We start from the raw sequence: 26,325 nt of genomic DNA on the forward strand, positions 1-26,325 counted from the left end.
GTCATCTTCCTGTGCCAGAGCCATGAGCATAGCTAGTGCGGGTGAGACTGATTCAGCCGTACAGGTTGTCGTAAGTTGACTCTCTGAATTAACAACAAACACATGACTCCTTTTTTCACTGGAGAAAAAAAACAACTCAGCTAATGAGGTGACAAATTGATGTAGGTGGTAATTTGCTTTAACAAGTTCCTGGACAGGGCCAGCGGCTTGCCTTGTATTTATTTTTTGTTTTTTGTGTTGGGTGTTAAAGTTTAATTGGATGCTTCCACTTATATAAATACAGGGATTATAGTTGGTGTACACATACAGTATTAAGGATACACAGTAGATGTTTGATGGTGGCTTGTGATGGTGTGGGCAGAATCTTAGTTTGTAGTCCTAAAATACGTGGGGACAAAATGTAGTTTGAGCAACGGGTTCCCTCGCCACAGTCACAATAATTACATCCTGTTGGATTTTCTTTTTATGCAGAAAATAACATTCATGGCAATAATCAGTTTCACATTTTGTTCTGTCATATAAATTACTTTGCTTAATATTTTAGCTTGTACAGTTTTAGCTTTGTACTTTGTTGTGCTGATTTGTAGAGATGTCTTGTCTAACCAGTGGCCGGCCGTGTATTTCACACCTAGGCCTTCAGTGATGTCCTACACAGTCCTACCTGAATTATTCCTCCTCTTAATACCATCATTATGACGCCATGGCTCTAGAAACTATACATTTAGACAGAAACGCAGTATAACCGGGCGTTGCATCACCCTAACAACAGAGTTATATTAATATTTACGAAACTTTTAGTTGTAAATAGCAGGCATTCCCAGCAGTACAATGTGCAGAGCCTCTCGGAGGCTGTGAGCCGGGGGTACCGCTCATAGTTAGTGATTTGAAAGTGGCGGACAAACCCTTTTCCCCAAATCGATCTCTTCTCCTCCTTCAGCCATCGTGGGTTGAAAAAAAACAACTTCTCGTTCAAGGTTTGCTAGCTCTGCATAGCTCTGCCTCTCAATAGTGCGTATCCAATCAAAAGACGTGCACGTGCTGACGTTATCGTACGCCTGCTAGCTGGCCCCGGTGTCCCCAACTCGAAATCTGATTGGTTAACGCCACAGTTTTGTCTCCGTTCACTTTAAGCTACAGGCGCCCGCACTGTTGATTCTGAAGGCCTCAGGGCAGATCTCTTGGACCCTGGCAACACATGATGGCTGAAATATGATTGGATAAAAGCTCTAACATAAAGGCAAGCCCTCCAAATCTCCATCTGAGGCTGAAAGCTGCACAACCAAGAGGAAAGCTATGAAATGAAGAGAATAGACTATATGGGGAATAATTTAATACATATTTGTGGAAAAAATATATAAAAATTAAATGTATATTCTGATGATGTTTAGGCCAGCAGAGAAGGCCTTGCTGGCCCTGACGGCCCACCACTGTGTCTAACATAGGCTGTTATTTACTACACAGTTTTTCTTAATTTCAGTGAAGACAAAACCCTTTGAAAATCTATTTTGGGAGTGGAAGTTACACCCACCTACAAAGTGTTGTTGTTGTCATCCCTAAATGGCCCAGATTGTATATAACAATACCACAGTCTGCTTCATATATATGTGTTAACAGTTCTGGGTGTGTTTTGTTTCATCCGTTTTCGTTTTTATTACTTTTCTGGGAAACATACTGTATATATATATATATATATATATATATATATATAAACTATTTTATAATGATTAAAACTAAAAAGCAATATGGATTTATGTTGTTCATCTCGCAGTATTGATTAGATAATTGTACTTAGGAACGGTTATGCATCTGCTCTTAGCCAGAGGCGAGTCCATGGATCTTGTGACACAGTAATCCAATTAACCATTTAGCTACAGACCCATGCATACCCACACTCGGGTTAGTTTCTCCTTCAATCACTCACACACACACACACACACGCGCACACACACACACACACACACACACACACACACACACACACACACACACACATGCTATAAACATGAAGATAATGTTCAAAGGTGACACTGACTTTTTTCAATTCTTTAATTAAGTGAGCCCTTTGCCCCCTCTCCTACTTAACAATTTCTCCACTTGACCATTCATGACCTGTGTGTTCTTCGTAAATACATACAGACAGGTGACTAAAGGATCAACATCAAGTGTTTAGTAAGGCGTTGGGCCACAGCAGGCTGCCAGAACAGTTTCAATGCTCTTCTTTACTTGGAAGATTAAATGTCAGTCTTCCAAAAGATATTCCCTGCTTTGATGAAGGCGACGAGAGCCCTCTACGATCTGACACGTTGATCCAAAATCTCATGTAGGTGCATGGTCGGATTAGGAGACAATGGGCCCCTGGGCACAGACATGTAAAAAGCCTCCGCCCACATTGTTCACAGCTGTTTTGCAAGAATCTTAACCCTGACGTTTTGTTGTTGGTTTAAACTATGTTGTTCACGCTTGGGATAACTAGAGGCTTACAGTAGTTGTTATTTTCCAGATCCACAATGACGCACCTCTCCACCGGTAATACATCTTCTCCACTCATTTCTAGTAACTTCTTTTATTTTTTTATCAGACATGACATCTTGATTCTACTTGGCAGTCATCAAAGGGTTGTTTTCTGTTGCCGTGTACGACTAGTTTAATACAGAGAACAGTTCGGTAATTTATTATTTCAAGATTATATTTGGTTACACAAAGGTAGGCGTCCAACATTATATGACTTTTTGGTTTAATTTCTCTCCAAGACGTGTTCTCAATTATGTAAGAGATGAAATTATTATATAGAGCTATCGTACGTATTAGACAGGCTTTGAGTTGGTGTTGCTTGTTGCCTGTTGCTTGTCTTAGTGTCTTGTGTTATGTATTAAGTCTTATTTTGAGTATGAATGTTACGGATGTGTATTGATGTATTTTCTGTCATTAAAGTATTGTTAAAAATGCAATACATTAGCTAATAGGGATCTAAATGAACAAACAAACATCCAATGCAAAGCTGTGCAACGTGGTGGATATCTGGTGACTGTGAGGGCCATAGCATGAGAGTCACATCATCTGTTTCCTTGACGCATCTGCAGTTGTTTCATGTTAAGGAGATGGTAAATGCAGTGCTGGTTTTGAATGTTAATCCTGTGTATTTGTACAAACAGATGGAGCAGTGTGGGCGTAGTTATCAAACCATAGATTAGTAATAAATCATGTAAACATTTGGAACATAAAAATGCAACTCCCACAAAGTACAGTTTGAGTTTGTTCGTGGGTTGTTAAAAATATTTCTTAATCAAGCCAAAGAGTCCCATGAAAGTGTCATCGTCCTCGCTGACTTCTAACAGCGGATCAGAGGACAGTGGGGTCGATGAGTACAGCACAGCGTACAGTGGCTCTTCAAGTTCACTTCCCTCACTCTGTGGGTGGTGGGGGCGGAGGGCAGCTGTCAGCTTTTTCAAGCCTCTTTCCCTGGAAGAAATGTGTTCCAATCCCTTATCTAAAACGCTAATGAGAAGCTCACAGGGGAGGTGGGGAGGGGTTGGAGGTCGTGTGCGCTGGTTTTCCGCGATGGATAACAGAGGAAGGAACAGAGATGTCTTCCTCTCTGCATCCTCGCCTTTCCATGACCTCAAATGCTTCGGAGAAGAGCTGCAAATCTCCCACAGCAGTCCTCGGCAGAACTGCTTAAAGTCATGAAAGAGAGACAAAGCCAGATGCAAAGATAGAGAGAGTCTTAAAAAGCACCTGAGGGTGAGCAGAGTGCAGCTGTGTCAGTATTGATACATCCAGCCTGTGATGAATTAATGAGGCACAAAACATAGAAAGTCAAGCCGGTTCTGTGTGTGTGAGTGTGTGTGTGTGTGTGTGTGTGTGTGTGTGTGTGTGTGTGTGTGTGTGTGTGTGATATTGTAAGAGAGCCAAACAGAAGCAGATTAGATCTCAGTGTAAGGTGAATTACTCATAGCTTACACACCACTATCTTAAGTATAAACAGTGCTTTAAAAGTGATACAATACACTTCCAGCACAATCATACAGTAACATCTCTAAATGTGAGCCAAGTGGGAAACTTTGACTGGCTATAAATAAATGTGTGTGTGTGTGTGTGTGTGTGTGTGTGTGTGTGTGTGTGTGTGTGTGTGTGTGTGTTCTCATGCATCATTTCCTTCTATCTATCTGTGTGTTGGATCGCATTTCAGAGACACATTTGAGAGATTTTACTCTTATGTAATATTTCAACTCTCTATAGCTTAACTCCCCCCACGCTCGCCAATTTTTCTTTCCCCCTCTCTCTCCTGGGCGAGCCACCTGAATGTTGTGAATATGATGGGAAGCGATGCGTGTCTGTGTGTCCGGATGGACCAAAGAAAAGGCCGCTGTTTGAAGCCAGGGCCTGGATTTGAAGAGTGGGCAGAAAAGCAGGCACAGATCCTAAGTGTGGGGCAGCCTTGAATGAGCTCCATTGATCTCTCATAAAACAGCTTTGCAGTGTTCGATATACAGTATACTGTATAAAGAGGTTGTAACTCTCTTCACCCGCAGACTTAATGCAGAAGATCTACGCTGTTGTCTGTGGGTGACTGTGGTAGAGCATGTCAGCGTTGTTGTTGTGTTGGGGCGTGGGTTCTGAAGCGAAGTGCCACTTGTTGTTTAGTGCAGCTTCTACAACTGTAGGGTGTGGCACATGGGACACATGTGGAGTGGATCTGAAGTTTGGATGAATGTGATGAATGTGTGCTCATAAAATACAAAAAAGCAATATTTACTCAGATGGTAAAACATACAAGAGAGGAAAGAAAAGTGAAACTCATCAAGGAAACCAAAACATGACTCAGCATCTTGCTCACCGTCAGTGGGAGAATCTTGTGTCTTTTTTTTGTTGCCTAAAACTTTTATTATTCATTTAGAAAAGAGACACCTACTGTTTATGTTCTTGATAATGATATGTCAATAAAATGGCTGGAATGTACTTGTTTTGTTACTAGCTTCCCTCTAAGTTAAGAAAAACACTAAATTCATATTCACAAGAGCATATTTACTATTTTCTTGTTTCCAAAGGAGACTTAAGAGCCACCAGTATCTCGAAACAAAAACAGCTAATCAGCTAATCCAATGGATTTGTAATGGATTATGTATTTTGTGGGCTATTCTCTCGATCTATAAATAGACACGTCACTCTTCAACAGCCAAATTAATTTTATTTGGACATCCACGCCTTATTAAATGGGTATATTGTTTGACTGAGACGAGCAAAGACATAACTTTGTTTCATACTTCGGGGGAATTGCCATTGCATTACCTTCTCACTCGGGTGCTTTCTGCAGCACGTAATGCTCTTGACGCCGCTCTTTAACATCTTTGTGTTTATCAAACTGTACTGTGGGTATTTCAGAATCCTAACATGTACACCTTCTTATCTTTGCAGGTGAATCCACATATCTAGATGACCACGGACCTCCTGTTCCAAGAGTAAGTTTTCCTCTCTATCTCTCTGTCATTTCCCAAGTTGTTCCTTCTCCTCTTGTATTAAATGTTCTGCTTTTTGACCTTTAATCCCTCCCCCCCTTTACCCTCTCCGTCTCTGATGTTCTGCCCTGCGTTTCCAAGCCAGTTCAGTCCAGCCAGGATAAGGGTTAGGTCTGTGTAAAAGATCTGCGTGCAAACTCTCTCTAAATACCAACTAGACCTGGCTTCAATGCTACAGTAATGCTCTGAACACACTCTCTCACACACACCAGACACACAGCGGCTGACACAGAGGCCTTGTATTCATCCAGCTGCACGTCTGCATGACCATCTCTCCTCTATGCTCCCTCTTTCTCTCCCTGCCAACTTCTTTCTTCCCCCGTCTGCCCCTTGTTCATTATCTCCTTTTTTTAATCAATCACCGCCTCATTTTCACCTCATTCCTCGCCCGTTTGATCCTCTTCTTCGCCATTACTCTTCCAACCCCCCCCCCCCCCCCCCCCCCCCCCCCCTGTTCTGATCGAAGAGTCGCTGGCGTGTTCCAGCATTTAGCACTTGGCTAACCTAAGCCATTTACCGTGGTTACAGGTTTGTTTGTGGCTGATGTGAGCAGCTGTTCGGTTAGGTCACATCTGTGCTTTGTTTGTGAGTTATGTTTACTTTGAAAAGCCTGTTCTGGTCACTCAGCCAAAACCAAGCAACCACAGTGCTTGTTTCATAGAGATAACAGTGAAGTGTTATTTGTGTAAAACAAACTGTGGCTGACTGGAACACTGTGGAGAAGTTGTTGGAATTTTCTTGATACGAGTTTTATTCTTTCGGGGAAAATCATTTGAACAAACCTTTTTTTGATTCACTTACAACAGGCTCACAGTGCCAGTTTCCTCTATACATACTGCTGAGGCCAAGCTCTGTAGAAGGCTACAAGGCCTGTCAAATTTAATGGAAATGAAGTTTAATAAATTACAAATAGTTTCCATCATTTTCCCGTTGAAGATAGAGCTTAGAGGGCAACAGCTTGACTTTGTCCTGATGCGATTCTGAACGTTTCTGAGTATTTACATTACTATACAAACACAGAAGCTCTGGAATTCATTTTGACACGGAAAAGTGTGATTTTAATGGAGGGGAAAGTCTCAGAGAAGCAGAGGGGCCTGATAAAGATTAATTTACTGTATGAGGTATTTATGTAGCTTTTGAATAAAACATGTTACCATTTAAATGTTGTTTAGTAAATATAAAGCAGACATTATCAAAGGTCTGTAGTCTCTCAGGCGTCATACAATACTGGTCGCCCTATCCTGAGACTGGTGGAGCTTGTCGGGGCTCTACAAAGCCTGAAGAGCTGCAGACACTATTCAGGGCTGAAAACCCTCATGCCATCTGCTGTACAATTTAAATTTAAATTTAAATTACAGTGATTATTCCCCTAAAATGAGCCTTGAATTGACCATTAATCATAGAAAAAGAGTAAAGGAGGATTTTAGTAAAGATGCAAATGCAATATTATCGGCCAATAAAACTAAATGTGATTTGAAGTTGGGGTATAAATGATAGAACAATTCACATACAATCTAAAACATGTTTTAATGTTATTGTGGAAGCCATACCAGGTTCCTGATGTTTGAAATCAATCAAGTATTCTTTCTCTCCCTCTTTTCCCTCCGCCTGTATAACGGGAAATGTAGTAACTTTAATGGCTTTATTAAGTACATGCAGCCTCCATAGAAACAGACAAGGCTGACTGTGATTATTCATCATCTCATCTCCAAGACAGATGATACTAATGCCATGTCAGTGGCAAGCGCTACATCAACCACATCTCTCATTATCTTTTTTTTTTTTACTGCTGCAGCTGAGATTGATCTTCTATTTCAGCAGAGGTCGGTCGCATCGTGCAGCGTGTGCAGAAGGCTGAGGTTCTGTTAAATGTAGGGAAAGATTAGAAATTGAGTCTAAAGCTCGACATAAATGACAGCATATGGTAAAACCACACAGCTCTCAAAATAGAGTTATGAATCTTTATGTGAATGGAAGCATGACAAGAATGTCCCATCTACATGTGTTTCTAGATATCACTTTATAGAGCGCATTTCCCATTTTTCTTAATTCCTTAATTGCACATAATGTTAAACAGAACGGTTTATAGCCACCTTAGAGTTATTCTATTTAATCTTGTTCATCCACTACAAGAACATTGAACGGTTGAAGCTCCTTGTTAGATAAGTTTTGTTTGTTGTGAGCTAATATCTTCTATAATGAATGAAACCAGAAGACAAAGCAAAGACATTCGCACTCAGAAATATTCTAATGCACAATCTAATGTCCATGCAAGCTTGGCAAATTATTGGTTATCCACAAAAAGCATTTCAATCTCCATCAGTCACACATATTACATTTCTGTATTCAACAAGTGTAAAGGAGCGTGAGGAAATACAGTCAAAGTTTCCCATTTCCTCTCCGCTATTGAAAATCAATTCATCTTCATTCACATAAACTTTTTGGATGGAAACTCCGCTGTCACAGCTACTTAGAGCGGTGAGACTCCCTCGCTCCTTCTCCGGGTGGGAGTGGAGATGAATGGATAGATCATTAATAACAGGAAGTGCTGAGGATCTCTACTGTGCCCTGAATGAAACCTTAACATGCTGCTCTCCACTCAGCGTGGGAAGAGCAGTTGACAGTAGAGAGCAATGAACTGAGAGCAGTGCTAACTGAAAAGCAGCAGAGTGCAGGTTAGCGGTGACGTACTGGTGTTGGTTTCCAGGATCTGCAGCAGGAGGATGGTTGAGTGTGTGTGTGTGTGTGTGTGTGTGTGTGTGTGTGTGTGTGTGTGTGTGTGTGTGTGTGTGTGTGTGTGTGTGTGTGTGTGTGTGTGTGTGTGTGTGTGTGTGTGTGTGTGTGTGTGTGTGTGTGTGTGTGTGCGTGTGTGCGCGTTGGTCCTGACATGTGGCGAACCAGGACATGTTCTCAAACTCGCCGTTGTATGATTTAAGATGGCAGAATTCCGTGGGTGGTCAGGCCGTGAGACAGAGACGATAGTTTATGTATGTTTGTTGAACCAGTGTCACGTCTGAAAATGTCTCAAAGCAGAACGAAGCATTTGGAAGTTGCAGTGCAAGTATGTGGGCAAGGGTGTAAGAAGAAAGTGGAAGAGAGAGCGTAAAGGAGAGAGGAAAAGGTACAGGACTACTCATCTCCTCGATGTCTGCTTGATATTGGCTCGCCAGCATCAGAGCTGTAAATACCAAAGCAACAGTCTTACTCTGTGACGTCGGAGCGCCCAGATCAGACACAGTGGAAAAACAGCCCTCTTACCAAACGCCTTTTTACGCCGTGGATCGACTATTGACAGAATCCTTTACTGGCAGACACTGTGAACATTTCTCACAGCGTGCATCAAAAGCCTTAGCTCCACAGTGTGGGAACAACAATAGCACAAACTGAAAGGTCGCCCTTTCATTGCTGTCAATGCCGACGGGAGATTTGGACTTTTGATGGCATCTGTGATGTTATGCTTGTGTTACACAACACCAGGCTGTTAGAGGTCTGATGCAGTCATTTGTCATCATATCAGCGGGGAACGATGTCCTGCAAAACACTGCATATATTTCATCCGGTTCATTATTGCGATAAGCTGAGAAGTCTGTAGTTACTTGGCAAATGGTGAGGAATGTTGTCCAAGAGAACAATCTACTATCTGCTCAAACTCTTCACACTGTGGGAAATTGCAGCCATTCATCATTAATGTTTGTTTTTTCAAACAATATCTAATATATATGAGATTGCTTTACAGTAAGCGATGACAATGTTCTAGCAAGTGACACAAGCTGAAACACGCCTGTCAACAAAACTTGTGTAAGCTTGTAAAAGCATAGGTATCACCTGTGAATTGTTTTTCCAACACTCCCTCCCTCGTCCTGGAGGCGAAATGCGTCCCACGCTTCCTATTTTCACAATATGTCAAACCGGTTCAATCTCTAATGACGTCTGGTAAAATGCTCTGATTCTGGGAAAAACAAACCGTAAGTGGGATTGATACCTGTCTGTCATGACACGTACTGTCATGTTCTATTCCAAGTGGTTTCCCCCTCTCCAACTCTCCCTCTTTGACTTCTTCGCTCTCCGTCCTGTTGTTACTTTCTCTTTCTTTCTACTTGGCTCTGGCAACCACTCAGAGAGGCTCTCACTGTTATTACAGAGCCTGTGCTTGGGTGGGACTGCTGCTTTTGGAGGGGACTAGACTAAATCAGCAAGTGTGTGTGTGTGTGTGTGTGTGTGTGTGTGTGTGTGTGTGTGTGTGTGTGTGTGTGTGTGTGTGTGTGTGTGTGTGTGTGTGTGTGTGTGTGTGTGTGTGTTTGAGGCCATGCTGAGCTCTTTGGTGAGGAAACTACTTTCTGCAGCTACAGAGATAAAGACGACTGAGATAAACTAAAGATTCATAATCATTTCATGACACAATGGATAGAAGAACAAGCACGTTACGGACTCATCTGATAACAATCAGTCATTCAGACAACTGTAAAACTAGGCCAAATTGTTGGTAAACTAGTCACCTCGTGAGCCAATGAGCTAGTTAATTCAGTCAGTCAGACTTGCTTCCAAACACTCCAGAAACTCCCCCAGGGAAAAGCACAATCACCATTCCAGACTGGGAATGCCGACAAGAATTTATCACTGCTGCATTTTTTTCCTACCATCTGATTTACAGGAAAGCTTTATTTGAAGTGATGAGGGAGAAGGGTTTTTAAGGCAACACAGAACTGATCTGCCTTTGGTTTGTTTTGTGGTAGATCTCTATCACTATTTAAAGAAATCTTCCAGATGTCTTTTAGGTAACCTGTCTCCCTCTCGCTCTCTCATTCTTCCCTTAATTCCTTTAACTGGCCCCAATTTTCTGTCACTCTTGCGCTCACTGGTACATTCGCTCGGATAGTCTTTATTCTTAAGGGGCCGCTTGTGTAAACCGTGTAGGCCCTTAGGGATAATTGCCAAATTAGTGCATTCTTGCTTCCCTTGTGCAAAATTGAGTCTCATGTTCAATACGCATGTCAGCCTCAACTTCCTCTTTCTTGCAAGGAAAGATTTACTGTCATCAATCTGTTTTACAAAGAGAAACAACGTTTTACACACACATCCACTTCATTCGAGTCAGTGAATCATGGCTGAGCTACTTGTTTAATTGGTGAGTCATGAGGTGTGTAAATGCACATGCTATAGCGTGTGTGCGTGTGTGTGCGTGTGTGTGCGTGTGTGTGTGTGTAATAAAACACTAAAGTGTTGCGTCAGTATCGTTTTGCAGAGAAGTCAGCCGAATCTCTCACGCATTTGGAGGAATAAGTATATGAGGAGAGAAAATCAAACCATGCATGCTTACACTCAATCTTTGCGTGTGTGTGTGTGTATGTGTGTGCGTGCGTATGTGCGTGCGTGTGTGTGTGTGTGAGAGAGAAAGGGAATATGGTGCAGAGTCAATTGATTCCAGCCCCATGTGTGAGTAGATGTGGGAAACAGAAGGTCAAAGGTCGCAGGAAAACAGGCAAGAGAATCCAGCCAGACTTTGATGACTGACTTTTTCCCCTCTCTGTATCACTTATCACACTATGTGTATTTTCTTTACCGCCTTTTATAGCCAGATTAGTTCGACACTCTAAACACTTTAAAACATGTGTTTTAAATACAGTAGAACAATTTGCGAAAACAATAGGTTCTCCCTTTTGTCTTTTCTTTCTTTCTTTCTTTCTATTTATGTTTTTCTGTGTATGTGTGTTCGCAGGTGCTCCCGTTCCCCAGCCAGGTGGTTTATAACCGTGTAGGGAAGTGCGGCAGCCGGACGGTGGTCATCTTGCTGAGATTACTGGCTGAGAAACACCAGTTCAACCTGGTCTCCTCTGACATCCACAATAAAACACGCCTCACAAAACATGAACAGGTAAGGTCAGAGGTTTTATAATATTTTGTCATTTATCCATTATGTGGTTGACACACATTATTGTTACACTTCCAGTTAATTAAATGCACAAGAAGATGGGAGTCATATATGGGATTTATTAGAAGGATCTGCATTAAGTGCTGGAGCTCTTGATCACATCACATGGTCTTCATCAGATCATGGAATTTTCCACTTTTATGTTTTTATGCTATATTCTTGTGCTCAGTCATTTTTATTCTACTGCTATTAACATATGGAAAATAAAACAATACTAAAATGTACTTTGTTTTATAGTTTGGGCCCCTGTGGTTTTCAGATCCCTCTTCTGAAGCCATTACTTTAAACATTCATCATCTTTATATAAATATTCAGTCTGGTCTGAATCACTTAACTTTCATTTAAACTTCCAGATTCAAATCAGCTGCTGTCATCAAATCCTTAAAGAAACAAACAGCATCCCCAGTATATCGTAGGTAACACTTACTGTATTTGGAGAAAGCTAAATTAATTTTGCATTTAACTATGTGGTCACTGGGAACATAACAGCAGCAGCGGCTTATTCAGTGTTTGTCTTTTATTCATTGTAAGAGCGAGGCTGAAGAATGGGGAATCTCCTTTTATTACTTCCTGAAATATCTTAAGGACATGAGCGCTGGCTTTACAGAGAAGAACTGCTTTTGTTTAAAAAACCGCAGCCCTTTTGAGACTATAAGAAGTGCTGGCCTGTGCCAGTGGGAATACCAACGCAAATGCTGATGTGCATAAAGAATTTCTCTGATTTCTTTGTGATTTAAACATATTCTTTCACTTATGACTTTTTTTCACTTACCCCCTGTTTACATAAAATAAATAATGTAAATAAAAGATTTTCCAACTACGTTAGGATCTGATTTACTGGACACTGTGTGTTTTGATGCGAACATGACTGTAGTTCCAAAACAAACCCCAGTTTTGGAAGGATAGAGCAACAACTGTAAAGAGGTGGAATTGAGCAAAATTCCAGTGGTGAAAAGGAGTATTCAGACCTTCAATAAAAGTACCGATACACAGTGTAAGAATACTCCATTACAAGTCAAAGTCAGAGCATTCACATGTTGACATATAGGTAGAAGTACAGAGGTATAGGGTTAGGATTTACCACCATGCTCCTGAGATGCTGCTCTGTAGTTGTCCCTGACTTTGACGTTCCTCTGAACCAGCGCGAAGCTTCCTCATATGCACTTCTGCTAATGCCTCTTTCAGTCATCTGGGTGAGAAAGTGACCTAACCGTGTGTTTGTGTGGGAGTATTGTAGCAATGACTCACATCCTCATATGACGTTATTGACAGCACCCTTTAGGGATAAGCTACTGCTAACCACTTTGGAATGGTAAGCAGATGCTAAATATGTTTACCATTACTGACCGATTTGATGTAAACGTTAAGCCTATATTGAAACAGCCACTTGTTTATCCATTCATCAAACCCTGAAACGCTGGCGGCAACACGCAGCGGCAGAACCCCATTATACTCAATAATTCTCTGGACATTTAACATCTCTGTGAATGGTCCCACGCAATGCTCCTCAGAAAGAGCACTGCAGTGTCTGTGCGAGGGGCCTCTGCTTAAGAGTGTACATACGTGCTCGTGTTTGTGTGTGATTTTGTAGAGTGTAGCTCCGTGTTTGTTTGCGTGTGTACTTCTGTGTGTGTATTGATTTATGCAGATCCAGACGCGCGTCGCCTAAGTTTAGAGATGCTGGTCTCATCAGTTGTGGTTCTGGCTCGAGACTGCAGTTTCTTTGGACCGTTTTCCTTCTGGCTCTCCCAGTAGTCTGCTAATGGGTTTGCCCAGGGTTGATGCATCGTGTGTAGGTTGCCAAAAAGTGAAGGTGCCTTTTTTTTTTTTGTCTGGAACTTTGCAGAACTGTTTGCAGATTTGTGGCGTACAGTGACGCATCTGTCCCTTTCAGTGCAGGGGGGACAGGCTCAGTGGGAGAGAGAGGTTTAAGACATTTCCTCCAGAAAACAGAAAGACAGCATCTTTATTGTAAGTGTGTCTGCGTTCATGTGGGATCCTGTTTCCTCCCTCTCACCAAAAACATTAACCACCCGACAGATGCTCTACAGCCGTGAACCTTGTGTATCTGCATCACACAGCCACAGATACGCAAATACCAAAATGTGACTGGCTCCAGTAAAAACAAAAGATTGTAAACAGTTATTCCCGAGGAGCATCTACAGCAGCTGCACTCAAAGCAGCACTTATTGGTCACTTACACAGAATTGGATTGTGTTCGAGAGAACTCTCTGATTTATTTTCTTTAATTTAGGATATTTATATTTAGAGTATGGCTTGTACTTCCTGTGTTCTGTATAAAGACATTTTAAGCAGATACAAAAGCGTTGTCGTCTAATATGTGGTCTGATCGTCGTGGATTCTGGCCTCCATACTTGTCTCGACTATAGATGTTAATTATTTACACTTCTTTAATATTTGAATATGATACATATTGACAAATTTAATTTAGTTGAATGCAGATCAGTTGTGGCTTTCAGTGGGTTTTGGCTCTTCCTCCATTTCCCCTGATGAGCCCTGTGTGGGCGCCACGGGGGCTCGGGAAGGAGGGGGGGCGGGGAGTTGCAGGTATGCTTGGAATCTCAGACTGTCCTCCACTTTCCCTCTGTCTCCCTGCAGCTCTCCCTGGTAAATGAGAGGGGGTCTGGCCAGACAGAGGGGTGGGTCAGAAAATACACACACACACACACACTCATACACATCTCACCAAATGTGTTCAGGGTCTGCACATCAACCTGGGTGCGGGGGAGGGTGAATCAAGGGGTAAGCTCTGGGCTAATTGGTCTGGACTAATGGCCGAGGGGGGTAGTTTGCGGAAAATAAAAGTTTTTTTTTAATGTAGAATCTAAATGGATTAATAGAGACGGATCATGCCGGAGGGAATCAGAGTGGTGAATTAATTTCTAAAGCTAAAGAAAGTTTAAAATGTTACATTTCACACAGAAGGTGGAAGCAGAGTGAATGGAAATGTACTGAGTTTATAGAGGGAGGGTGTTAAACCCAAATCTGACTGGGGCCTCAGATTAACTTCTCTGTGTACATAAACAAGTTCACATATTACTGTTGCTGACCAAATAGTCTTGCAGTGACGTAACAGGTGCCTATACATAGTTTCTGACAGCAGGACATTCAGTTCCTCAGAAGATCAATGCACTGCTCCAAAGATCCATATATAAAGATAAAGATTCAGTCTGTTAATACAGGACACAACAGCATATTGTACAGTATGAATTGTACAGTGTATGTTCTTAAAAAAACAAAGACAGCTAATACAGGATACATATTTGATATCATTAAGGAAAAGAAATTGATGATACTTTGATTTGAGAAATATTTTAGTAGATTGAAGATGTTTTAAGTGGGTGCATTCATTTTCTCTCCAATAGACAGTGTGTGTCTCTCAACTCTTCTTCTTCTCTCATTAAGTTACTACTGTACCCCTCTCCTCTGAAGCAACCACACTTGTTCTCTCTTGGTGCTTGTAGATTCTGTTACCAAGGAATGCTTCATTGATGGCTCATCCAGTTGCTCTCTTGAATCTCCCCTGGAAGCCGTGTCAGGGAATCACAGCAGAATTGCACAGAGAAATCCCCTGCAATGAACAAGTTGCACATAGTCTGCCCTAAAAGATATAAATGGAGAAATACTGAACTCCTGACCCTGCTCTTCTATGGCATCGGATTTCAACTTCATGTGGAGTGCGGACTCCACATAGACTGTGTCAAGCTGTCACACACAGTTGAATTTATTATTGTATTCTTATCTGGCAGAAGGTCCCTTGCTGTTTTCGGATCCATATACTGTAGCGTTCTGTTTCTACCACAGCTGCTGTTGAATACTCCTCCTCTTTATTTTCTCCTCCTTTCCCCCCCCCCCATTCCCTGGCCTCCAGTTTTGTTCTACCCTTCTCCTGTGTGTTGCTTTCTGGGTAGCCGAGGGACTCATCGCATTCTCCATGTGCAGAGTTCAGCTGTTGTTCATTATTCCTTTGTGTTTACATCTTTTAGACTTTTCAACTAGTCAGGCAGAGGACTATTTTTACTTTTCTCCGTGCTTGTCTGTGTTTCCAGTCCAGCCTTGGCTGTTAGCTTCACGGGCCAGCTCTCGTCAAAACTCTTACACTCTGCATCACCATATCCCCCCTTTAAACTGATGGATGAGGCCACAGAGGTTCTGCAGGGACATATCATACACCCTCCATTGTTAGGATCCGGTTTTAAGTCACATTAAGCAGTACCTCTGGCTTGGTTGTGGGTTTTTTCGATTAGCACAACTGTGAGTGTTTTCTTAGGGAGGCCAGTGAGGGGTCATGTCCTTGTCTCTATAATACTGATGGATAATACTTAACATGGAGCATGTGATGATGGGAATAGGATGAAACAAATTGTTGACTATTGCATTGCTTACTGGCAGGAGGAAAGAAGGGTCTGCCGACAACATGAATAGACACGTGGCTGTATACACACGGCAGTGGAGTTTTCGAAATTGGCGACATAAAGGGGAAAAAATGGAAATAACATTTTTTTTTTTTTTTAAAGGACATATGGGTCTTGATATACAAACTTGGGGGAAACCAAAAGTCTGATCTCTTCATACTTCTAGCACCTGGCCTGTAATTTTCAAGTCTTAATCTGTCTAGTCTGGCAGAAGTCCACGTGAAACACGTCAGAAAAAATCCAGTCAATTTCACAACTTATTATTGTGTCTTTTTATTATTTTGAAATTTGACATATTGTGTGCTCCACTCGTACAGAGACATAACTTATATAGTCACTAATTTCTTCCATACATGACTGGGATATCTGGATCTCACATGCAGAATTATTACAATATGGTGCTGTTTATAAAAGGACAAGGTTTTAGTTGCATGGCCTTCAGTCAAAGTCGAGCTAATGCTCTGGATATGGAACTACTGTGATATCTCCAAGTTAAATTGTTGGCTACTGTGAGCCTGCCTCTTCATGCAGCCTTGGAAAGCCTTTGCAATGTTTTTAATCTGGCATGTCAGCAGAGGAGGAAGAAGAAGAAGCTCGGAAGAACTGCTTTAGAAATGTTTGGCTTTCCTGTGTATGAAATGGCCGAGGGAAAACTTAGATGTATGGTGATGAATCTTGCACAAAACAATCTGAAGCTGTGCAGTCAAGCCAGAGGTTGAAACTGTGGTGAGGTCAGTCTGTAGTGGAAGACGTTGCAAGTCGAATCCAGGTGGACCCGAATCCACTTGGGATGGTAACTCTTGGTTCCATTTCACAATACCTGAAGATGCTGTTTGTTTTTCTACATTACATCTATCAATGTAAGGTGCACCCTGTTTCTGTTTTAAGTCTGTGTTACAGTTTCAGTTTCAGGAGCGTGCATATGCTTTTGGTTTATGTCTATTAATGTGGTAATTGCTTGATTTCTACCAGGACGTTATGCTCTGGTATTTAGGATTATATCTCTACTCATCTCAGATGGTTGCCCATATTTACTATATGGCAGATACTGTGTTTTACACTTAATATTTATGTGATACATGTCAAATAAACTGTTTTTTTCCCCCACCCCCAGGTGGATCTGATGAAAAATATCAGTAATATCCCTCAGCCATTCCTCTATACACGGCATGTTCACTTCCTCAACTTTACCAGGTACAGTAGTGCACCAATGATGCTTAACAGCAGCCTTTCGAAACCAGTAACTTCTAATGTTTTACTTAACTTCTTTTTTTTCTTCTTCTTCTTTGGTAAGGTTCAGGATAGAACAGCCGGTCTATATCAACATAATCCGGGACCCCATCAACCGGTTCCTCTCCAACTACTTCTTCCGTCGCTTTGGTGACTGGAGGGGGGAGCAGAACCACCTCATCCGCACTCCAGGGATGAAAGATGATGAGAGATACCTGGTGAGACTTCTTTTTTGTTTTTAATCTGCAGTTTATTAGTGTTTCTGGTTTGAAAAAAAGATGTGTATCGTGGAGTAAATCAGTGTCTGATATTGACTGTATAGTGGATTCATTTCTTCCTTATGAAATAATTATGCATAGATACACACCTTTGAGTTTTGCACTCTTTGCTTATGGTGTCTAAGAATTAAAACTTGTTATACATTTCTACTGATATGACCCCGTGACCTGCTTAATACATGTTCTTAGGCACATAGGGCCTGTTGATGAATTAGCTGTACGACTGTCTATATGTTTTTACCTGGAGCCAATACAGTACGCAGGGCTTATAATTAAAGTAGCTCCAGAGAGGGTACCAGGATTACCATGTTGTCCCCGTCCGAAGAGAAGCAGTACCTAATGTAGAAAACCTTTCTAACAATGTTATTTAAAGAGTCAAATCTTCCCTTCTATCTGCCTTTTATCCCACAGGCCCGTTTACTCCCATATGGACATTAGCTAAATCATTGCCTCAGATGTTTATGGTTAGAAAATACTGCAGTATTTGACACAGTTACTTTTTGACTCAGTTATTAGATTGCCAATAACAGCGCTTTAAATCTGTATCTGTTTTGGTTCCAGACCAGCTGGTTGATACGTGAAGTGAAATGTTGTGTACTCATTTCTTATTCTGGTATGAGCTTTGTGTACACTAATTATGGAGGCACGTAAGCCAAGTAGTGTTTGTAGACGTTGTACAGAGAGACAGTAATGATACTGACTGTTGTACTATGTTATATAAACAGACTGTATAATCTTCCACAAAAGTTTGTAACACAAATATATTCCCACTGACATTCGCGAGAGATTTCTGCATTCATTAATTGAATAACTGATAAATGCAAAATGCTGTGTCAGCCAAATGAGCGGTCTGTTGAATTTGAGATCTCTGTTTGTTGTTATCGTCAGACAAACATTAACTTCCCTTAAATGTTCAAATATAAGCAAAACATTTCGTTACAGAAATATATGAAAACTACACTCTGATCTCTTTGTAGATGTTTTACACGTGGTGTTGCTGGAGGCACGAAGGAAAATCGTAAGGCCACGGCAGCCTGGTGCTAAAACCCAATATTTAAATCTGATTGTGATTCCAAATAGAGACCTGATTTAGTATAACCACATCAGAATCTTGATATCCCACATCTGCCTCGCAGAGTTGTTTACCCCTGTAGCTAAACACTGAAGGCAATGCATCTCATATTAGACGGTGCATGCTGTTTGGAGTCTTACTTTAAAGGGCAAGTTGCCCTTTTTTTATTTGAGGAGAAGCTACTAATGCAGTTTGAGTTAATGACATACAGTACAGTTGGCAGTGAAGTGGTGGATCTAATGGGAAGTTAGAACTCCATTTGGGTTCAGCAGGTAGGCACAAACAATAGAAGATCGAAACAATGATTATATCAATACTTGTTTAACAGTTCATAGCAAATGAATATCCAGGCACAAACACAGGTAGTCATTTGTCCCACAGTCCTGAGTGCTCAGAAGACCATACATAGAAGCAAATAGGAGGAGTGAGTGTCATTCTGGCTTGAGTCTGACTGTGTGTAATTAAGTATTGCACTGCTTTCCCTAGAGTTTTGGACCATGTGAGTTGAGTTATTAAAGTATGCAGACCACAGGGGCCCCTTGCTACAGTTAAAGGGGAGGGGGAGGCTGTGTTGCTGCAGACTGGCTTACCTGTGTGTGTGTGTGTGTGTGTGTGTGTGTGTGTGTGTGTGTGTGTGTGTGTGTGTGAGGACCAACTCTTAACAGGATTTAAAACCGACTAAAATGTTCCAAGTGATGACAATTTGAAGGTTTTAGAACTGAGATGTCGCTGCACACCGACTGCATAGATATGATGTTACTGTATCGGCATAGAAGAGCCTCTCGGATGATCTGGTTTTGCTTTCCTGTGCTTTCTTCTCTTATTGCTGCTGTTGGTATTATTTGATGGTACCGACTGTGCTCAATAACCACAACAACCTAGCTTGCCTAATTAACAGCTTGCAGTTATGTGATAAATCAAATCTATAAACAGTGGAGCAAGCATAAGCCACACTAGCATCTTTTTAATACAATAGAGTGCAACATGTGCTGAACTTCACTGAAAAGTTAGAGGCTAAAGAATGGATTTAGGAATCTACATATAGTGTCACAGACAGACACATGGTGCTGGCGTGTAATAGCTTTACATTTCAGTAGTTTATTATGTCAAAAAAGGATTTTATGAATAAGATTAGATTTAGAGTTAAGGATTACGTTAAAGCCTAGAGGCTAGTTAAGAGAGTCAAGCCTTTAGCTTCTGGGAGCTTGTGTGCTGAAAGCAGCTGTCCACCTTTTTATATTGGGGGCTTAGACAGTGCTTGTGGGGCTCCACCTGACAAATCAGCAACCCAAAACAAGGAGACTACTGCATTGATTCTCAGCAACAATGTCACCTTACAGTGAGTTATTTGCTTAACATAAAAGTTGTAGGTTTTGGTGTGTTGTGTCCAGATTTGAGGTCAGGAGATGAATGTCCTCGCAAGTAAAGCCTTTCAAAGATCTGTGTCTGAGTCAGCGTGAGTGCCCCGCTATGTCAACGCATAGAGTTGGGACTAGTCTTGGATATGTCCTCTGCCTGGTGGGCTTTTGCCCTGCCTGCCCTGCACCGGGTGTATATGAGAGGTGTCAATGAAAGAACACTGTCAGTTTGCTAGCCGGGGCCAAGGGAACCCGATGCACGTGTTACTGAGACATTCCTGCGGTCGGCTTGGATTTTCCGTCAGTCCCCCACACCCGTTTTTACACACACACACACACACACACTATGCAAAGGTATGCACTGGACACTTGAACACCGAGTGTACACGTATGGAGTTGCATGGACCGTCACTTAGGAATCAAATTATGAGTTTTTATTTAGAATGAAGTAGATTAAAAAAAAAGCCAAATCAGATCGATCTGGTCAGATTATTTTAGTAACTGTACAGAGTTAAGTGCGTATTTATATGCAGCTATTAAAATGATAAATACAGAAGGAGCCGTTGAGAGTGATCTGCCTCTGTTCATCCACATGTGAGAATGCAATGCAACAAATGAACAGAAATGTCTATGAGGTAATTCAGTGTCCCCATTGAACTCAAAGAAGAGAGATTGGTTCTCACAGTTTAAAAATACTGGTGTGATCCGGTATTATTCCCACACTGTGAAAATCATCTGCTATCATTAACAATGACACATACAAACTGTCAAATAAATAAGAAGCGTTAAAGTCTGAGTCATGCCCTGTCATTAGAAACAATAAGGTGGTGTATCTGTCCCAAGGTGGATTGCCTAAGGTGCAACCGACACATGAAGTCTGGTATGAAGTGTTCTTTAGGCAAGCATTTATGAGATTTATTTTGAAGATGCAAAAAAAAGTCCTCATGTCATTTTTGTTTTGATTTATGTGATTGACAACTTAGTTTCGTTACAGTTAAATAGTTAAATAGTTGTTTTTTTATTAAATGAGTTATTGCAGGTTTAAATGTGACCCAGGTGTACTACTCCCATGCTCCCTGATGAATGCTGAGGCAAACAGTCCCATGGGAAAGGTTTACATCATCACTTACTCCTGATTTAATTCATGCATACATTCCATTCAGTGAAAAGGGAGGCCGTCGTAAAGATTAGGGCCTATTTTGCTACAGTTTCTGTGACTGCTCAGTTGGCTTAATCCACGGTGAGAATAGGAACAATGAGTCTGAGTGTGCACACAGGAGCTCTCTTCGAAATGCTAATGGGTCCTCTAAAGAGAGTGTGTATTGTCTGCCGGCTGTGTGTGCGTATTTTAGTTGTGCGTAGTTGTATATGAATGAGTTGTGGCTGGATTCCCAGAGGTCCCCTAAATGCTGAGGCATAAGGGTCCTGTATCAAGTGTCGAAGCAAAGTGGAGGAGGAACTTCCTGGAAGTGAGCCATGTGTGTTGGGGCATGGCGTCACACGTGTGTCACTTCCTGTTCGCCTTTCTCTGTTTCTTTTTCTCTCTGGTTATCACTTTTTCTGTTCAAAAATGATTTTCTTGTAACTTTTGTGCTGTGCTGCATTGAGGCTAATTGTGTGTGTGTGTGTGTGTGTGGGGGGGGGGGGGGGGGGGGGGGGTGTTTATTAGTGTGGCGTGGCGAGTGTGTGTGAAATGTAACAGTGTTGCATTTGAGTTCAAGTTAGTTCATGCAGCAGCGTAATCTTTTCTTTTGAAATATCTGCCTGTGATTCATCGTTTCTCACACAGAATGTTTTATTGTAGTGAGAAATTGTAACACTCATCACTGACAGGAAACTGCACACTGCGTGACAAAGAGATATACTCCTAACTGAATAAAATTATTCTTAAAAGCGAAGACATATTACAAGTCCGGACATGACCCGTACTCTAACAATAGTGCACTGCGGAATTTCTTTCTAACAAGGTTCCTCTGGGGTTTCGCTGTAGTTTCTTTGATGAGCTTTCCAGTGATTTGCTTCACTGATCACCAATAAGTCATGTTCCTGGTGCATAGTGCAGCTCAGTCGTGAAGTTCAAACGAACCCTGCAGCCGCTTGGTGAATCACACACACAATTGCACCACAGTATTCAGCTGCAAGGAAATAATAACTAGCCAAGTGCATAATGTATGTCATCCCAATTTTATGTATATGAGTCTTCACGCTATTCCTGTCATGGCTACCTCTTTAGGAGCTTGAGAGAAAGAAACATGTATCTCTATCAGATGATGGTATAGTTCAATGAGTATCCCTTCTCACTGTGAACTGTCTCATAGAGCAAACGTGGCATCAAATAGTATTCATGCTATCATAAACATGCAGCCAAAAATACAACAGAACCAACTGATCAAATTGTATTTTTGTTTACCTTTATGTCTAAAAGGCACAGAATCCAAGCTCATACATGTTCACACACACATGGTCAGTGAGGTGTTTTTGACAGCTCAGTCACCTGGATCCCAGTGGTCTTCCGTAGGCCCGTCACATCTCACCCTCAATAGCAGACTGAGGTCCTCTGGGAAGGTCTGGGCCTCTGGTCCTGTCTGACCCAGCTTAATCTCTGTAATGGAGCATGTTGGCCTCTGTGTTGGCTTTGACAAATTGCTCTGTTTTAAATCTGCCCTCAGCAACTTATCAGAGTATAAATCTTAAAGACAAGCTTTGACGCAATCATTACACTTTGAGTCCACTTTTAGATCCCACTCTCTTTTACACTACCTGTCAACACACTTTACCTCGTGCATGTAGCCTGCTACCGATGTGTGTGTGTGTGTGTGTGTTTGAGCACATGTGGCGTGTGTGTGTCTGTGTGCGTGTGTGTGTGTGTGTGAGTGAGTCATGCTTCGTGGAGTGTTTTGTTGCTTAGGACCTGTTGCCATCCATAAGTCTTACGTCACCTGACACGGATTTGACTGCTAGTTCCACAGCACTGAGTGGCTGGCCAGCTTCACTCCTGCATGTGTGTTTTTAATCTGTCCTCTGTGTGTTTTTTTCCATTATTATTTAATAGCTCCCACGTTTAGACAAGGGGTGTTTTAAAGTTCCCAACTCTGATCCAATGATGACATGGCATGTTTAAGTTCATCCCTGCTTGATCACTTCATAATACCAAGCTATCATGTATATCTGATTTCAGCAGATGGATTATGGTAATTCCACTTTATATTGCTTATATTCCACATACATGCATTTATTTTTAAGTTGAGCACATTTCATGCACAACTATATGTTTTCTTATTTGAGCAGCTGAGGTGAAGGGGGCAGAGTTTCTCTTTGTGATCTGGATTTGTAGCACTTCCCAGACTATGACTACCGGGGAGTTTACAGCAGCGCTGGGGAAGGGTTCCCTCTAGTGGCAGAAACGCATAATTACAACTGTGTGTTTAAGATTCTTCGACTCCTGCATTAAACTTAAGAGGAAAGAGTACTGTGAAGTTAAAAGGATTGCCGTGTGTTTGTCTGCTTTCAGGATATCAATGTTTGCATTCTCGAGAATTACCCAGAGTGCTCCAACCCCAGAGTTTTCTACATCATTCCCTACTTCTGTGGACAGCATCCTCAATGCAGGTATCTACAGACTCTCAAGATGAATGACAAAGTATTTTAATGTTTCAGACATTAGTAAACGTGTCATGTAAAGCTGCTCTGTTGCACTCTTTGTCTGTCTGTCTCTTACTCGTCGTGTTTCTTCTCTGTCCATCAGGGAGCCAGGAGTATGGGCTCTGGAGAGGGCCAAACAGAATGTGCTGGAGAACTACCTCCTTGTGGGTATCCTGGAGGAGCTGGAGGATGTTCTGCTCCTGTTGGAGAGGCTCTTACCTCATTACTTTACTGGAGTACTCAACATCTACAAGAGCCCTGGTGGGAAACGTTTAAAAATAAATAATAATGTGAAAGTGGTGTATGTTGTCGTTTGATTCTTTGATTGGATTCCTATCAAAATGCACTGAACTGACTTCCTCTGGCTCTTTGTTTTATTTCCATCTTCTTTCTGCAGACTATAAGAAGATGGGGAACATGACAGGCACAGTACGTAAACACACGCCCACTCTGGAGGCCCTGCAGGTGCTGTATCACCGCATGCGCTACGAGTATGAGTTCTACAACTTCATCCGAGATCAGTTCCACCTCATGAAGAAAAAAATTGGCCTCAAGTCTGTCTCACAACCCCCCGCCCACTCGCCCTCTTTCCTACGAGAGCTTGCCCTCCGAACCCCAGAGCCTCTGGATGAAGAAGAGGAGCTGGACGCAGACTTGGAGGATGCCAACAGCTGGCTGGTCCATCCCTAAAAGGCTGTTTGATAAACAGTGGATGTAGCCAAAAAAAAAAAGAAGCTGATTGGCTAGAGATAGCTGGACGCAGCCTGAGGGCAAAGGGGGGCATTCCCCGTCTTTCAGCATTCCTAAGAAAAGTGAGGTGTGTTTAGGGGTGTGTGGATCCTGACGCTCGTGTTTTTTCGGGCTCTGTTTTCCATTTGCAATAGACTCCTATCATGACAGGCTCAGCACTGAGGACGATAGGGTTGAGTAATTGGAAGGACAAAATGCTCTATTTAAAAAAATATAATGTCCAAGGACAGTTGGGAATAATGTTAGGCTCAACTTGCTTGATTCAAGTTTTGTTTAATTTGAGCTCGCTTTTGGGCCAATGTAAAAACAAAAACAAAAACATCATCGCTGTAATCTCCAGGAGAGATTAGCGGAAGATGTGAATAGGTAATTGTGTTGGGAAATATTGGTCGCTGGGGGTGTTTACTGTAGGAGAGGACTTCAGAGACATAGCCCAAGTTCATACTTGGGTTAATGTCCTAAAAGCTGGAATGGGAAATGGTATCCACAAATAAAATAAAAGTACCAAAACCCTTTTTTGTATATTAGTTGTCTAGGACTGTTGTAAGTGCCAAACCTCGCTAAGAGTTCCTGTAACTGACAGGAAACCTCTGTGCACAGCTGGTAGAGTTGTGACATAAGCAAGTCAGTTGTTATAGTATTTGATTTATAACATTTTGTTTAATTTGTAAGATATTATTAGGTATAAATGAGGGTTAAAAAGTAAGCACTCGATTATGAATTCAAAGAATTCCAACTGTGTGTGCATGAATGATTGAATTTGACCAAACCGGCGGTGTATTTGAGCATAGATTAATTATTTGGGACGGGTCATTTGATGAGAGTCAAACATTAAAAAGCATTTATGGAGTGTAGTTTGTTTAATCCAAAGTCTAAAAGATTGAGCTTGCCAAATACCAGTGTTTCTACTGCGATGCATTACAAAACTGTATGAATATATACACTGCACTTTTCAACGGTGACTTTTCCTGAAATTCTGCAGCGAAATGAGGGGTTTGGTCACAAAACTGGATACATATTTGCCTTTCATTTCATATAGGATTATGTCGCTGTTCAAGGTTTGTTGTCTCTCTCAAAAGTGTAATCCTCCAGCAGCTATTCAGAGCGCATGTTTTTCATTATTCATGTGCAAATCATACAGAGAACAGTAACCATAAGCTAATATGTGACTGTCAGCTACGTAGTTCACTATACCCTAGTCTCCATTATTGTCTGTACCTTTTCATTGTCCTGGTTTGTGTTCAGTGTTTCCTTTTTTTGCCAGTTTAATTTATTATTTTGTATTCATTTGCATTCCAGATAAGATTCTCAGGAAGGAAAAAAAGATGTTTTATAACTTGATCATTTGTATCTTTGGTTTCTGGCGGCTATGAAACTATTCTTGGTATTATAAGGTTGTCTAGAATGGGTTTATATCAACAGCTGAAAACTTGTTAACAACAACTAATGGAGTCCATCATTTTATAGTCTTCAAAATAAATGTCTTTTAACTATTGCAGCTATTGTCTCCGCTTTACTTTGGGTTTTTGATAAACGTGTTAGTGGTCGCCTCGTCTTCCCATCAGGAATGCTGCATTCTACCTCAACCTTCTTCAAATCCCCCATGATGCACACGGTCCTGAAAGAGCAGCACTATTGTCAACTAGTTATTTCTTTACTTCTTTATGAGATACTAAACTATGACTTGTTTATAACATACTATACAATGACTTTTTATACTTTCTTTTATGACTTTCTTTTTACATTTTTAACAACATAATACACAATGATTTGTTTTATGGTATACTGTATACGAAGAATTTGTTTTGACATACTGTACAATGACTTTTTAAAATAGTTTTTATGACAGTATACTGAGACTTTGTTTTATGATATACTTTACAAGGACTTTTTATGCCATACTATACTATGACTTTTTTAATTAATAATTGTATGGCTTACTATACATTGACTTTTCTGTTTATTTGTTTATGGCATACAATAATATAGTACTACTTTTTCATTACTGTTTTATGATCTTATTTTTATAACATACTATACTATGACTTTTTTATAACGTTTTTATGACATACAATACTAAGACTTTTTATGAGTTTTTTCATTGCGTACTATAA

General features: G+C 41.2%; 1 protein-coding gene across 2 annotated transcripts in view; it reads left to right on the forward strand.

Moving 5' to 3' along the window:
* usta (uronyl 2-sulfotransferase a) overlaps positions 1 to 25,709 on the forward strand; it is a 50,347-nt gene extending 24,638 nt beyond the window's left edge. For both annotated transcript variants that reach the window (XM_029425693.1, XM_029425694.1), the window contains 7 exons: positions 5,416 to 5,459; positions 11,233 to 11,388; positions 16,996 to 17,075; positions 17,176 to 17,329; positions 23,331 to 23,428; positions 23,565 to 23,722; positions 23,859 to 25,709. In XM_029425693.1, the coding sequence (XP_029281553.1) occupies positions 5,416 to 5,459; positions 11,233 to 11,388; positions 16,996 to 17,075; positions 17,176 to 17,329; positions 23,331 to 23,428; positions 23,565 to 23,722; positions 23,859 to 24,151 (983 nt within the window). In that variant the 3' untranslated portion in view covers positions 24,152 to 25,709. The remainder of the gene's footprint in view (positions 1 to 5,415; positions 5,460 to 11,232; positions 11,389 to 16,995; positions 17,076 to 17,175; positions 17,330 to 23,330; positions 23,429 to 23,564; positions 23,723 to 23,858) is intronic.
* Positions 25,710 to 26,325: the final 616 nt, after the last annotated feature.

This window comes from Cottoperca gobio, chromosome 24 (assembly GCF_900634415.1).
Source record: "Cottoperca gobio chromosome 24, fCotGob3.1, whole genome shotgun sequence".
Classification (NCBI taxonomy): Eukaryota; Metazoa; Chordata; class Actinopteri; order Perciformes; family Bovichtidae; genus Cottoperca; species Cottoperca gobio.